This window comes from Hoplias malabaricus, chromosome 2, assembly GCF_029633855.1.
Source record: "Hoplias malabaricus isolate fHopMal1 chromosome 2, fHopMal1.hap1, whole genome shotgun sequence".
NCBI lineage: Eukaryota > Metazoa > Chordata > Actinopteri > Characiformes > Erythrinidae > Hoplias > Hoplias malabaricus.
This window is the reverse complement of record NC_089801.1, coordinates 74,083,439-74,099,729: the sequence shown is the minus strand read 5'-3', so window position 1 is coordinate 74,099,729 and position 16,291 is coordinate 74,083,439. Positions and strand designations below refer to the sequence as shown.

At 37.6% G+C, this 16,291-nt stretch overlaps 1 protein-coding gene across 1 annotated transcript; it reads right to left on the bottom strand.

Annotated features, from left to right (window-relative positions):
- Positions 1-820: 820 nt before the first annotated feature.
- On the bottom strand, positions 821-14,300 carry atp1a1a.1 (ATPase Na+/K+ transporting subunit alpha 1a, tandem duplicate 1). The gene is made up of 22 exons (XM_066661496.1): positions 14,127-14,300; positions 7,992-8,111; positions 7,842-7,901; positions 7,548-7,751; positions 7,346-7,459; positions 7,103-7,237; positions 6,894-7,011; positions 5,633-5,901; positions 5,235-5,543; positions 4,736-4,870; positions 4,447-4,639; positions 4,191-4,366; positions 3,970-4,106; positions 3,712-3,862; positions 3,435-3,603; positions 3,190-3,344; positions 2,894-3,017; positions 1,901-2,046; positions 1,670-1,800; positions 1,461-1,562; positions 1,212-1,303; positions 821-1,078 (listed from the first exon to the last, which is right to left on the bottom strand). Exons 1-22 carry the CDS (start codon positions 14,136-14,138, stop codon positions 1,050-1,052), a joined length of 3,081 nt encoding a protein of 1,026 aa, XP_066517593.1. The 5' UTR covers positions 14,139-14,300; the 3' UTR covers positions 821-1,049.
- Positions 14,301-16,291: the final 1,991 nt, after the last annotated feature.

Here is a 16,291-nt window from a genome sequence, read left to right as displayed (position 1 = left end):
TATTAAACTAAATATTTGGTTGCATTGGGGTCAAACTCCCTTATTAAAACAGCCAGGAGTATTGTTATAAAGTAGAAATATATGTATAAAACTAAAAGTATGGATTTTCAACAGCCTCAGCTTCAAACATTTAGCTGGCAGTGCAAGACCACTGAGCAGAAACAGAACACCTGGGGAGCGATGTTCACCCAGGCTTGACCTACACAATGCTTGTTGTCTCAATCTCTTCCATCTTATTGAAGCCTGACCTTTTGGCATATTGTGACAAGCTATGTTTCCAGCTTTTTTCCATCAGAGGACACAAGCAAACTCAAAATATTTAAGTAGGCAAACAGAACCTGAAAGAGTCAAACCATTTCTCATATATCGTAGGTGCTATCAAGAATTCTTGGCAGCTTTTTGGATATTTGGAATTACTGATATCATCAGTTTCAAAAGTATTATATCGGAGACATCGAATGAAAATAAAATTTCATGCTCTATGTCAATTATGTGACTATTCTTAGGCCATAGTGGATGGGAAAGACAAGGAGGTTGTAATTGATTTTTTGTTTTATTAATGTCTCTGCTTTTTCAGAAACTGAGGCTGTGGAAATAAACTCTTTAAATGGTTACTGCAGAGCAGTTGAGTTGGAGTGGTGTAATGAAAAGTTATTTTAATGCCATTAAGTAAGTCTCTTTTTCATGGTCAACCAACACAAAGGGCACAGTGTACCAGAAAATAATGGCATTCTTAAAGCCCAATGTCAGAAACAAAGAGAAAAAGAAAAAATTTAAATAAAATAAATAAATGAAATTAAAAAGTCAAATGGACTCCAAATATGGGACCTGACAGTGTTTATTAATTTTACACTTTTAAAAACCATGTATAAAATTGGTCCGGCATCATAAACAAGGCACACAATGTCTTGGTTCACGATCTCAATGTTTATGTCTAGCATTCCCTAAAGAGATACATATATATTTATAAAAATCCAAATTACTGAGGTTAAAATTTAAAGCAGCAAGACAGCCATGCAAAGAAAGTCATGTGATGTTGACTGGTTGCTTTAATAATAGGTCTCTTTCTCCACCCAACCTGTAAAAAAAATAATAAATAAATCATTTTACATATTAACATATTAAAAAAATATATTTGCCACAATAAGCCATGGCAAACTACAACATTTCATATATAAATTTTTTTGGGTCGTTCCCCCCCCTCCCCTCACCTCCTGGACTGCGTCGGATGATAAGTTTTCGGATTTCATCATAAATAAAGATGAGAAGTGAATACGGGAATGCACAGAACCACCAATTTGGTCTGGAGAAACAAGTTGCAAAAAATGATTTCAAACCACATTCTGCTTTATCCTTCAGGATCAGTAAAGTGTTACCTTAATCTTGCTTTCAAGTCAAAACAGCAATTAAAATGCATGTAAATACTTTATATCAAGACTGAAATATGGCAAGTAACTTACTTGAGGGGATACATTCTAAGGGCAACATCCATGCCTGGGCAATAAGAGAGGAACGCAGCAAGAGCAGTCTCCTCAAACAGGCCAAAGATGAGGATTTTGTTCCTGTATATTGACAAGAAATTATATTACAACCAAAAATTCTGACATTTGAACCATTAAAAGAGACATTTATAGGTAATTTCCAAAAAGGAATTGGATCCTGTACATACTTCATTCCTTGCTGGAAGACAGAATTCCTCCTGGTCTTACAGATGATCAAATCAGCCCATTGCACAATTACAATACTGATGAAAAATGCAGTGTGGCATGTGAACTCCACAATTTTTCTCTGCTCATATGTCTAAGGAAATAACATTAAACAAAGGACTTTAATGTTTTAACAAAAAAAACTTGTTATTCATACATGGAAACCTAAGACACACTGGAAAGTTGATACTCACCCACTGCTGCCCATAGCTGTCTTCTAGGTCATTGATATATTTGTCATCCCAGTAAACACGTATACCAAGCAATGTGGATGGCAGAAATCCATTTTCAGCCAGAATCACAAAGTAGGTAAAAAAGCCTGCAAGGGCCTGAATCATACCTATGGAAAGAGCATAAATACATTGTCAACATTTGACAGGTTTGTAACACTTTGGGAAAGCACCTGAGTTACAGCTGTATTTGTGTGATTTATGGAATACATGCTCCACCTGTTAGTGGGAGAGGCCTGGAAGCCACACAGTGATGAAAGTCAAAAAATTTCTTTGATAATTATTAAAGTTCAGATTCAAAAATGTGTTTGCATTTTCAAATAGAATGCCTATAACTTGACAGCAGTGTATGCAAAAATAATGTTCTAGCTCTATATTCTGATGAAATTAAATATTAGTTAAATGAGAGAGTATTATGTACACCAGATGGGTCTAAAACATTAATCATCATTTTATAAATATGATGAGGGTTGATTTCTTACTGGTCAATTGGGCATCATTATGGTATGCTTAGTTTCACTAACATTTATCTGCCATAAATCACACAGAACAAAATCTTATGGTCTAATGAAACTTGGTCAAATATTGATACTTTCTACTGTTGGTTTTTTCTTCTGCTGCTAAGACCATTGGGTCTCAAAGGCAAAGTTGAAATGTTCCTGCAAAATGTCAAATCAGTCTAAGCATGTGGATTACCATAGGAGGCCAGTTTGTGTTTGGACCTTCAGAATGCCACTAGCTATAGTTTCATTTTTAAAAATGTGAATTGTGCCCTTTGTGTATAGTTACAAAATTTGGTAGGTACTTAGGAAGTGCCTTCATGGACAAACCAATGTTAAACCTGTTTGTGCTCACCCAAGGAATCCAACATAGAAAAAAATTGTTTTCTAGCACAATCTGGTTAGGAATTAAATAAATGAGTTCTTTTTTTCCTTATGTTAAGCTACACATTCTTACCGATCTGTCCATAGGCCATGCTGATCAACCTTTCATTCACTAGCTTGTCTGTTTTGGGGTTTCTTGGCTGTCTCTTCATGATGTCACTCTCAGCAGCCTCATAAGCCAGTGAAATAGCAGGAACCTAAAAATGTATAAGAGAGTCCATTAGCAAAATCTCTTCATTAAGAGGTTTTTAACAATACTGATAGGAGTGTGATCCCATGTAGGCTCCGGACCCACCGCGACCCTGAACTGGATAAGCGATTACAGACAATGAATGAATGATACGGGTGTTCTCAGCAAATTATGCTTACCATGTCAGTACCAAGATCAATACAAAGGATGGTGACTGTTCCCAGAGGAAGAGGAATGTTTGCAACAATGAAGAGAAGGAAAGGAGTGATCTCTGGAATGTTACTCGTCAAGGTGTAAGCAATTGATTTCTTCAAGTTGTCAAAGATAAGGCGTCCTAGGAAGGAGATAAGAGTAAATTCATTCTGAAATGTGACAACTACATTTAGCAGATGTACTGACAATGTGTTCTCTCAGGCTCCTATACCTTCCTCCACTCCAGTAACAATGGAGGCAAAGTTGTCATCCAGGAGAATCATGTCAGCAGCTTGCTTGGAGACATCAGATCCAGCAATACCCATAGCTACACCAATATCAGCCTTCTTCAGAGCAGGGGAATCATTCACACCATCACCAGTAACAGCCACTATGGCACCCTGTTAGTATATTAAAAAAAGTGTATTTTATAGTATATAACTTGGTAACCGTTTTACTCGTGACTTTCAATATAAAAGTGAATGGATTTTCAGATTACAAACGTTTACCTGACGCTGACAGCCTTCAACAATAATCAGCTTTTGCTGTGGTGATGTTCTGGCAAACACAATCTCAGTGTGATGTTTTAAGACATCATCCAATTGTTCAGCTGTCATATCTTTCAAATCACCTCCATGGACCACACAAGCCTTGGCATCTCTGAGGGTGAGGTTTTAAAAAAAAAATAAAACTGTAAAATTCCTTATGTCAAAGAATGTATGTAAATCTATATATTTACAGGCATATATTCAAGCACAACCCATTACCTGGGATTAACTTCATTGATGGGAATGTTTAAACGTGCAGCAATGTCTTCCACTGTCTCATTACCTTCAGAAATGATACCCACACCTTTAGCAATGGCCTTTGCTGTGATTGGATGATCACCAGTGACCATAATAACCTAAGAAGATCATACATGTAGTGAATTTGAGCACAAGTTTTGGCACAAAACTGAAGATTAGGGTATATTATGTGATCATTATACCTTGATTCCAGCACTCCTGCACTTGCCAACAGCATCAGGCACAGCAGCACGTGGTGGATCGATCATAGACATGAGGCCCATGAAGCACAGGTTTTCAGTTGGAAAGTTCACATCCTCTGTGTCAAACTGGAAGTCCTCAGGGAACTGGTCATCAGGAAGGCTGAAGTGGCAAAAACCTAAAAGGAAAAAGATCATCATCATCATCATCATTTTTGCTTCAGATTTAAAAAGGACTCAATCAGTAATGTAACCTTACCAAGGACACGTTCTCCCAGGCCACCGAGTTCCAAGTATGCATTCTGGAAAGCATCCTTCATCTCATCATCAAGGGGCTGCTCTTTTCCCTGAAGCATGATAGTTGAACACCGGTCCAGAATCCTCTCAGGAGCTCCCTTCATTACAAGTAGGTGTTTGCTTTCTCCTTCATTGAGGTTTTTGTGGATGGACAACTAAATAAATAAAGCCCAGTGACAAGGTATCAGCAATTTCATACTCACTCTAAACTTTGTGTCTTACACAGTCTTCCTGTGACTGACTAATTTTACCTGGTATTTGTTGGTAGAGTTGAATGGGATCTCCGCAATCTTTGGGTATTTTTCTCTCATTTCTTTCACTGAACCACAGCAGAGTTCAATACATTTCAACAAAGCAGACTCTGAGGCATCACCAGCTGTATCCCTCTGTGGAGCAATAAATTGAGGATGTAAGCCAGTTTGTGTCCAATAACATTTCTACTTACATCACAGCTGTCAAGTTAAATAATTCCAATACAAATCAATTACACAAATAGCATTAGCATAATTAGAAGTTACCAACTACTTTTTAAAAGTGAAATGCTACAGGCAGAAAGAAGGTGTTTACAGAGAGACTAAGCTGTGAGAAGCTCTTGGGAGCAAGAGGCGTAAATATTCCCTAGAGGCAAAGAGGAAAAAAAATATACTAAAATATTAACTAAAAAACAAGTCTTAGCAGTCAGTAAACAGCTTGGGAATAGTGCACTAATAAAGAGTACCTCATTTGAATAGGTAAAATGCAAATGTATACCTTGAGTATTGGAACACTGTCTTGATCAGCAAGGAAAACAGCACGATTGCACAGGCCAGCAATTCGAGCCAAGCCAGCCCAAGTGGCAGAGCTTCTGTCGAAAGAGGTTCCACTCTGGTTCTCTGTAGTGTCAGCTTCATGGATCTGGTTGTCAAACCACATGTGAGCCACAGTCATACGGTTCTGGGTCAGGGTTCCAGTCTTGTCAGAGCAAATGGTAGAGGTAGAGCCAAGTGTCTCCACAGCTTCAAGATTCTTCACCAGGCAGTTTTTCTTGGCCATTCGTTTGGCCGTTAGAGTAAGACACACCTACATAGAAGGGCAAAAAGGGATGTTTTAGTACTAACAGTGTTGCAAAGTTTAAGGCGAAGGCAAATTTGTTTCAACTTGGTACTCACAGTTACAGTAGCCAAGAGACCTTCTGGCACATTAGCAACAATGATGCCGATGAGGAAGATGACTGCCTCTAGCCAACTGTATCCAAGAATCAAGGAGAGAATAAAAAAGGACACTCCAAGAAAAACAGCCACACCTGTGATAATGTGGATGAAGTGCTCAATTTCTATAGAAATAGGGGTTCGGCCAACTTCAAGACCAGAGGCAAGTGTAGCAATACGGCCCATGACTGTGCGATCTCCAGTGTTGATGACAATGCCTCTAGCTGTACCTAAAGAGACAAATGATAAAACAGAAGGATTTAGTATTGAACATTATAATGAATGGGTCAGCTGAACAGTACTTATAACCCAGAGGTGGGGGCTTGTGTCCCATGACTCAAGTGACAAACTTAAATATGCTGTTAACAACTGTAATTAAAACCCCCCACAAAAAGTTCTGAAGATGTTTCCTCATCACCTGCTAATCCTCCAGTCAGTTTGTGTGCTGGAAACTGGTCTTAATGTGTTTACACAAATAAAGCCTCTATAAATTTGTTTATTAGTTCAGTATGCTATGCTTTCTATCCCTCTGCTTTTTTTTTTTAATAACTCCAAACATTCAAAAGCACGAACAGAGGATATTGCTCTGTTCCTGCACCATAAGTGGGTAATACTGACTTTTATTTGCTGTTTCTGATTACTTAAGGTGGAAATGTCTCCAAATTCGGAAGATGGCTTCTGATTGTAAACAAACCAGATGAGCAGGGAACACAGTTCTTAAAGTTTGTTGTCTGTACAGCCGCTTAACATGTGTACAGAGCCCTGGCTCTTAGGTTAAATAGTAATACATTTAGGGATGTTCTTAATTTTTTAAACAATTACATTTTACAAAATTTTGAAAACATTTCTTCATTTTTGTGTTTAACCATATGAACTTTGTCTGGTGGCAAATGTTAAACTTCTTCTGACATTTGAGCACTGTAACATGAAAACAAAAACACTGTCATATGAGAATTAACTTTGACAGAATCATTAATATCCAACAAGAAGTTCAACAGTGTTTGTTAATGTAAATTCAGTTCTTTATGATTTAAATGTGAAAACTGGTGTTAGAGCATCATTCATGACTTGACTTGCTTAGTTTATAGCAGAGACTCGACTGGCTTGAATTTTACAACATTAATTTGGAATTTGTTTGAGACTAAACACGTCAGACTTCTTTGCGACTTGCATGTGACTTTCCCCCACCCATGTTGTAAAGAGGTATGTAAAGAAGCCATACCTTCAACACAGTTAGTGGAGAAAAAGGCAATGTTCCTAGTCTCCAAGGGATTGTCATTAGAAAAATCAGGAGTACGTGTCTGTGGCTCAGATTCACCAGTGAGGGAAGAGTTATCAACCTAAAAATGGAGGAAGGCATTAAGTCATTACAGAAAAGTTGTTTATGACAAATGCCCAACATTATTAAAATAATAACATTTAAATATTGACCTTGCACCCATGAGCAGAAATGATACGCAAATCAGCAGGAATTCTGTCTCCTCCCTTAACCTCCACAACATCTCCAACAACCACATCCTCTGCATTTATGCTCATCTTCTCACCATCACGGACAACCAAGGCTTGCTAGAAAAAGAAAAAAGGAATTATTCGTTTTTTTTTAATATATAAAATAGCAGTGCACTTCCACTCAAATATTTTTTCTATTTTTTTTTTCTTTTATTTTCTTTGTACCTGTGGGACAAGATTTTTGAAGGAGTCCATGATCTTGGAGCTTTTAGCTTCTTGGTAGTATGAGAAACATCCAGTGATCATGACCACAGCAGACAGCACAATACCCAGGTACAACTGCATGAGAGTGAGACAGAAGTTGAAGAATACTGCCTACATGTTTGATAACATATGTTTGAATAACAGGTCCCTAGTCTTTCGTTACATTATCATTTCCTGGTTCATCTTCTGAAGCGGCCAGAATTCCATAAGCCAGGAAACAGAGTATAGCTCCAATCCAGAGTAGTGTAGAAAATCCACCGAATAACTGTTTGCAAAACTTGACCCATTCTGGAGTAGTGGGAGGGGGCGTCAGAGCATTAGGTCCATCACGTGCAAAGATCTCCTTTACACGATCAGCAGTCAGTCCCTGGAAACATGTTTTACATTTAAACCCAAAGATTTACACAGCACATTAATACAAGGGCTGAAGCATTTTGTTTGTTTAAATGTGACTTACCCTTGTGAGGTCAGTGCCATACTTTCTGGTGAGCTCCTCCAGTGTCAATTTGTGATCATCCTAGAAACATTTGAAAAGGGAAATCTAAATCTAGAATTTTGCACTATAACTTTCCAGTAATTTCACCTAATTACCAAGAGGCTGACTCACCAAGTCCACTTCCTTTTTGAGTTCATCCATATCCTTATCTTTGTCCTTCTTGCCTTTGGACCTGGATTTTTTGCCTCCTTGTTCTGAAGTGGCGGCCAGCTCATACTGTTCCCGTCCCTCCTGGGGTGAACCAAACAAGCACATTAAAATGGTTATGTAGACTTAGGACGTTTTTTCCCCAAAGCATCCCTTTAAGATTCCATCGAAAGCATTGTAATAAAACAATTTAAAAATAAAGACATGTTAAATGAAAGCAGCAAAACTATTGGTTCAACAACAATCCACATTTAATGTATAGAAAATTGAAAGATGGCATTTATATTCCATTTGAATGCACTGTTGCAATGTAACTTAGTACAATGAAAAAGAAGTGAAGAAAATGTCTCACCAGTTTAACATTACTGGAACATGACACCACTAGTCACAGAGCATTACAATAAATGACACAAAGTCAGCCTTTTGACCTTCTTTTGACCTTTCCACAATCAGTTTTGGAATTACTTACCATATAATCAATCATGTACCTTGAAATACTACCAAGAGAGTGGGTTTTTATATGTTTGTGTTATATTATATATATTAAAAAAAAAATTGTAGTTGTTTTGCTATCTACCTCAAGACATGATCACAATTTTTCAAATTCCAAGTGTTCTGAATGTTAATTTTAGAACATAATTCTCAAAAGTTATCTATCTTTTGTTAATTTGATAATCAAATAGAGCCCTTGTAATTGGTTTGGACAGGTTAAAAAAACGTCTTCCTTGCATGTCTTAAGATTCCCATATAGCTGTGGTGTACAAGCCGTGCTTGGGGCCACACACCATGGATCTTGCTCCTACAGTTTAAGACAAACCAAACAAAGCTGAAAAATGTGATTTTAAATTAAACTTGTTACCAGGACTGAGGACCGTGTTACACCAAACACATGTAAGCATTTAACTGCTTATGACATTCATTCATTCATTATCTGTAACCCTTATCCAATTCAGCGTTACGGTGGGTCCAGAGCCTACCTGGAATCATTGGGCGCAAGGCAGGAATACACCCTGGAGGGGGCACCAGTCCTTCACAGGGCAACACACACACACACACACCCCTACGGACACTTTTGAGTTGCCAATCCACCTACCAACGTGTGTTTTTGGACTGTGGGAGGAAACCCACGCGGACACGGGCAGAACACACCACACTCCTCACAGACAGTCACCCGGAGGAAACCCACGCGGACATGGGGAGAACACACCACACTCCTCACAGACAGTCACCCGGAGCAGGAATCGAACCCACAACCTCCAGGTGCCTGGAGCTGTGTGACTGACTGCAATTCTATATTGAATGTTATATAAATAAATACAAATATACAAAGAACACACTTCTGCATTTGTAATATGTAGTTAGGTGTTTTGTTATTTACAGATCTCAGAGTATTATAAAGTAATTTTTTTTTTGCCCTCACTGCAATATTGCTAAATGAAAGTAGTTTCCGCGTGATAATATTTGAAGCTGCCAAGGGAGTCCAAGTCATATTTTGTTTTTATTTACATACATTTTTTGTATCTTTCATCAGTTTCTAGAGATTCTTTCCAGTAAATATTGTGCACAGGCAGGTTCCCTTATACTGAAGCCACTAGCTGAATTAGGTCAGTATTTTAACACTGGCCAGATTAAAAGAAATCTGGACATTACTCACCCATAGAGAACCAGTTGGTGCATATCTAAATATAGTTCTTTTATTATTAAATATGAGCCAGCCATTAAACTTTTACATGGTTAATGTGGAAAGGCCTGTAAATAATAATTCAACAATATTAAAACTACCTCAAATATGGTTAAAATATGCTTAAACTGAGAGTTGCAGATTTCAAGTTTCATTGCTTTGCTTTCTAAAAATTTTGTAACAAAAATTGTGTCAGTCATAATTATGGATATCCATTTTAAACATTACCAATAATGTCCCCAACTATACCCACTAGTCCCAAACATTTAAGTGCCGACGACAATTATTTCAACATTAAATCAGTGAAAATTTGAGCTCATTTGGTATCAAAAGATGGAAACTATTCTGCAAATTTTCCTAATAAATAAATAATAGGACATTTCCTTCCATGACTTTCCAGACTGTACTCACTTCACCATAATCAATTTCCATGTCACTATGGCAGACTAATGGTGCTTTTCCACTGCATGGGTCTGGCTTTACTGGACACACTTAAATCTCGTCACTTTTTCACTAGCACAGCTCTCCTAAAAAAATGGAGCCAGTGATATTAAACCCCATCTCTAACATGAATTGCTTGCTTTGAAAACCACAACGATGATCGTAAAGTTAGGCGCTGTTTACTCATCGTGTATTCACGTGTTGTGTTTTGGCCTGAACACGGCTCTGCACCCCAGTTTTCACAGAACTGCAAAAAGGTCTGTACAAGAATGGTCAGAAAATCCCAAACAATCATTTTAGGACAATAATTAGCAGCAGCAGTTTCATTTATTTGTTGTGGCTGCCATGATCACAAACCCGAAGTTATCAAACATTTCAACATAGATCATATGATATGCTCCATGAATCACATAATGGTATATAGTGTGACCACTGGCATCATATCTTTTAACTACACACTTAAATAATGGTTCTGCAAGGGTTCTTTAGTAAAGAAACAGTCTTATATAAAAACCTGAACATTTAAAGAAACTTTTGCATGATTAAAGGGTTCCTTGCCTCATAAATGAGTTCTTCAGATTGATGGAGAATGTGTTATATAGCACCTTTTATAAAAGGGTACCAAAAACAGTTCTCCTATTGTAACAAACTTGACATAATAAAAATAGAACAACCATTTTTTAGTACAATTTAGAAAACATTTCTAAAAAAGGTGCAATATAGAACCATCTATAGCACATTCTCCACCAATCTGAAGAATCCCTTAATGATGCAAAGAACCAAATGTCCATGGATATGGTTCTACCCGGAATCACTGCGCGCAAGGTGTGAATACACACACCTTTGAGTCACCAATCCACCAATGTGTGATTTTGGACCATGGGAGGAAACCGGAGCACCCAGATGAAAACCCACTTGGACACGGGAGAATACAACAAACTCCCCACAGACCTGGAGCAGGGCTCGAACACACAACCAGGACCCTGGAACTGTGTGACAGCGACACTACCTTGTCCATTGTAATCTGAATTCTACACGGTTGTATTTTCTTGCTATTGGCTGCAAAAATTTACTTTGGGATCAATTAAAGTATCTATCCATCTATCTGTCAGTCTAAGGAACACCAATTAATATGTTTGGAGTCATACTGACAGTGAGCAATTAGGTCAGAATTTATATTTAATAATTACAAAAATTAGCTTATGAAAAACTAACTAATCGGATTAACATCTTATTGGTTCCACCCAGAGGTGTTAAAGCAACCCTGGAAAAAAAACTGCACAGATGTTACTATCTTTAGTTACACGTGATGTAGTGTGACATTTTCATTGGAGTGCATGATGAAAGCCATTTGACATATTTGTGCCCTTGTTCCAAAAGTGAAGGGTTGGTGGTAAAGGTGGTCCTACATATGTAGGCTAGAACACTGTAAAAGTAAAACAGACAGAATGCTACAGAACTGGCTTTAAGCGTGACATGGTTTTTTTTCTATATTTTCAGACACATTTCAAAAGGTCTGCAAGCTAGAATTCCACACAGTTCAGATAGATGAAAATACTTAGAACATTTAAAAAAGGTTTAACTGTTAGTGCTAGCACAGTTTATATCAAATAAATACATTTAAGTCTACATTTCTGAGCTAAGATTAACATAGCTCATTCAGATAATCTATATAAAGCATGAAAGATACAGTTAAAGTGAATGAGTATTAAAACCATTACCATTTCAGTAGTATAAATAGTGGCTGCACAAAACATGTTTCATAAGAATTTGCAGACATGCGGCTAAAACAAAGTCTAGCTTTCTGTGTGGAAATTACTACTATACTTGCACTTTTAAATTCAAGTATACAGCAAAAGTAAACTGGTCTGCGTTTGCATTAAACAAAGCGTTTGTGCCTTGAAACTCTGGTCACGTGTTTAATGCGTTTAGAGATAATCTGCTACAGCACATGTTTACCAAACAATGAAATGAAACATTGTTGTGTGTGCCTTTTCTGATTTTTTTTTTTTTTTTTTTGTATAAAAGCCAAAGTAAAAGACTGTGTCTGAGCATTTCCTAGTGCTGGGATTTTGCCAAGGGTGCTTGAGCCACACCTCTAGATTTGAAATGATGCAGTCTCATTCAAACCCTGATACCTTTGGCCATTCAGAAGCAATACAAGTGGGGAAAAACTTAAAAAGGTCACATAAAACATGGCCCGTTGCAAATTTCCTTCTGTAAACTATAAAGTTAAAAAGATTATAGAGATATGCATGTTATTATTCACAACATCTGTTGTTTTAGACTATGAACCAAATAAAGGAGAGTAGGCCTCTGCAGAGAGACGTGTGGGGGCCAGACCTCATGTCTCACGTAAAGAGATGGGATCACCAATGACAGGGCTCCCTGAGACTGCTGGACGGAAAGAATGTTAAATATTTTGGAGGGAACACCATGGCCTTAGCTTTGTGTACACACTTGTGGCAAGTATGTGAGCATGCTTGTGTGTGGGTCATTGAAATAAGAACACAGCTGTTGGCAACACCTAGTATTACCACTAAGCCATATATAACTGTGGAACACAAAGATAATCCAGAATACTAGAAGTGGAGTTAAATAATTAGTTTTGACTGTTTTCATGCAACACTCAACTATACGAATGTAGCCATAATCGTGTAGCCAAGCATTAAAGCTTATTAAATAAATGAAATGAAATAACCCACCACACATGCACCCCTCCCAGAACCCTCCACAACAATAAATACTTAAAACATCATGTCCGTTTGAGAGAACGGCATCTGTCTTATGGCAGCGGGGGTAGAAGGGGCGGGGGGGTTCTGTGGGGGCAGGGAGGGGTTGCTCAGTGCACCAAAGCAGATGCAATCTCAGAATGCTAGATCGCGCCCACCACGTCACAAAGACGTCCATCTTTGAATGTATATTTTATATTGTGACGTATTCGTCCAAGCTATCGCTATGACATGTTTTTTTATGGGTCCAATTCATATAGAAGACAATAATATACAGGCTATGGGTGTGTGTTGGTCGTCGGGGGGTGGGGTGGGGGGTGAAATGTGAGTCACGTTTTCCTAATGTAATTGTACTTGAGCCATAGAGGGAATCAGAAATTATACACATCACTTTTCATGTCAGGCTACGGCGACTTCTATGCACTGGCAACATTACGCGTAAAGAGGAAGAGGTGGGCTTGGGAGAAGGCGGCAAGAAGGGGAGCAGACGAGGCCACATCTCCCACGCTTGTTCACATATTGCAACAGAGGAGAAAATTACGCGTTCTGCCGCCTTAAAATGGTAGGTTACATGTAACACTTATACACAGTGGACTACCAACATTGTTGCACAATCAGTCCCAGTAATACGGAATGAGCGCTCAGTTCCATGTAGAAAACAATGAAGGAACGACGACCGAGGCTTTCTGTGAAGCCACCGCCTTTAGGAAAATTCCGTTCACCTCGTTCCAAAAACGTTGCGTGGAGTGTTCGAATCACATCTACAGTAGCTCTAGTTCATCCACAACATTCCTCTGCTCAGTTAAGAGGGTATGGACATTTCCACTCCAAAAATGATTAGAACCCTAACAGGTCACAAGTGTAATTTTCCGCCAACACATGGTGAAATAGGCCGTGCTAAATTTGCGGCCATCTCGGTTGAAGTTAAGTCTTCTACATTCCAGTATCCCTAAGTCAACTCAGACAACATTACAGACTCAGACAGCTTTTCGACTCACTAATAAAAAGTTACACGATAACCTGTTGCCTTGCAAGCTTTTAAGTTTGTTTTAAACGTACAAAAGCTAAACGAACCCACATTTGCGGAAGTCGCGTTCGTGTTATAAAGACACCTGAAGATCGTCTGCGTTCACTTTGTTGACAATGAAACAAACAACTTTAGTGCGCGCGACCGTTTAACACGTTAAATAAGTTCATTTATTACAGATACAAAAGACAAAGTATCAACAGTAAGCAAACACTTACTCCGCGTCCCATTTTGTCTCTTCTTGTAATAATTAAAAGTGAGACCCCTTAATTCTTCAAATTCCAATGATTTTTTTTTTAAATAAAATAAAGACGTAAAATTCCGTTGACTGGTTTGGGTTCCCCTTGATGTGTCCTGCCCACACGTGTCACACCACCCGGACACGCATTCAAGCTCCCTTCGCAGTTTCTGGGCTCAACACTTATATACGGTGAAGATTTTTTTTCTAGTGACGTCTCCCCTTCGCCATGGTAACATGAAGGGGTGGAGTCTGCAGCATGGAAGGCTTCAGCACATGATGCAGCAAACAGCCTTTCATTTTACTGGCTTCATTTAGCATAATATATTCCAGTTAAGAACTAAAAGCCACATACGAATCTCCTAAACACATTTGGGTTATAGATAACTATTTCTTAATTCGCACACCTTCAGCCTTCTTTGTTCACCTCTTCTCCTAAAATCAATGGTACACTTAAAAGTATAACTACAAATGTAACACACCACGTATACATTCACCGATATGTGATGTTATTGAGTTATTTTTATGTTTCTGTTTACATGGTTACAGTAAGCTATGTAGACTGTTGGATGTAAGAGAAAACATGCTTTTATATCCTTCCTTTTAATATGGTTGATGACTCCTGGCATTATATATTCTGAAATGCCTTTTAATACTTATAGTTTAAAAGGGGGAAAAAAAACATATCTGAGAATGTATAATTTTGTAAGTATTTTAAGATTCCAACTGCAAATGAAGTGGTGAACTGTTAGACCCAGTGTATGTTTATTTATCTTTAAACTCAAAATAGCTATAAAGGATAATTCCTAATAATCATGGTAAATTCAAAACATATTACCGTCTAATATTAGAATCAACACTGTTATTGGGAAACCAATGTCAACATATGTAGAATATTTTATCAGAATTCCCTGAATAGTCAGATGCCTGTGCCCATAGATGATCACAATCCTTTAGTTTCAGCATATTTGGGAGAGGTCACATTTAAGCTGTAGGAGCTTTTTATTTATTTATTTTTTTCTTGCAGTTATTTGCTTTTACCAGTGAGCTCTTATACCTACCCAAGATTTAGAAAATGAATCCTGCATGTTAGCACTCAAATCCTTTTAAATGTTGAAAAATTTCTACTGGAATTTGACCAGCACTGTACAGTTTGTGTGTGTGTAAGAATGAGCATCTTCAAAGTGAAAGCTAAAAATATCAAACGTTATTTACACACTGCGGGTTCAGGCCTATAAATGTGTTGCCATGGAAACTATCATGTTCCACCCCCTTTAGAACAGAATGATGCCCCTGTGGGAGGATGTTAGGCTCTTGTAATATTAAAGAGGCTTTAAAGGTCCATTCCAACACTTTTTTTTCTTTCGTGAGGACCACATGGGTGGCTTCAACGTGATCGTTTCTGGATAAACCACAATATCAGTTAAATATTAATTGATATTCCTCACTAAAAGGAATATGAAGTGACTAAAGTACAAAAAATATACATCATATTGTACTTCATTTACCATTATAGACTACACTAAATTATTTTAGAAATATGATCAGTTACAAATTTGTTTGATCAGTGATTTGTTCAACTAGGTTGCCAAGTCTGTGCTATATTGAAGTAATCAATACATTGTAAAGGTAACACTGTAAGACATAGATGTGTTGTGTTTGGTCAATTGCTTGGATCATTACCTGTGGTTTGTCACGTGTAAAATGATTAAGACTGAAGACTGAGCTGTCTTGACTTTTGGTATGCTCCTAGTGACTAGTGATATCCACTTTGAGCAGATGTGCTGTTCTTATACATTCTTCACTTAAGGGAGATGTATTTTACAAGGCTTTGGATTTGAAAATGTAATGTGATGTCAGTAACAAATATTTTATTGGAATTACATACTGTACTCTGTATTTGAATGCCATATGATTGGCTTTCAATAAGCTTTTATATATATATATATATATATATATATATATATATATATATATATATACCATCCACCCTACAGCCTTTAATTAGACCAGAGTGATTTCAGTGAAAAGCAATTTTTGAGGAAATAATGAAGAACTATATTCAGCAGAAAAATTCTAGATCTAAGTTCAGGGTAATAACATGGAAAAATAAAAGTATAATAAATTCATATATATATTTTTCAT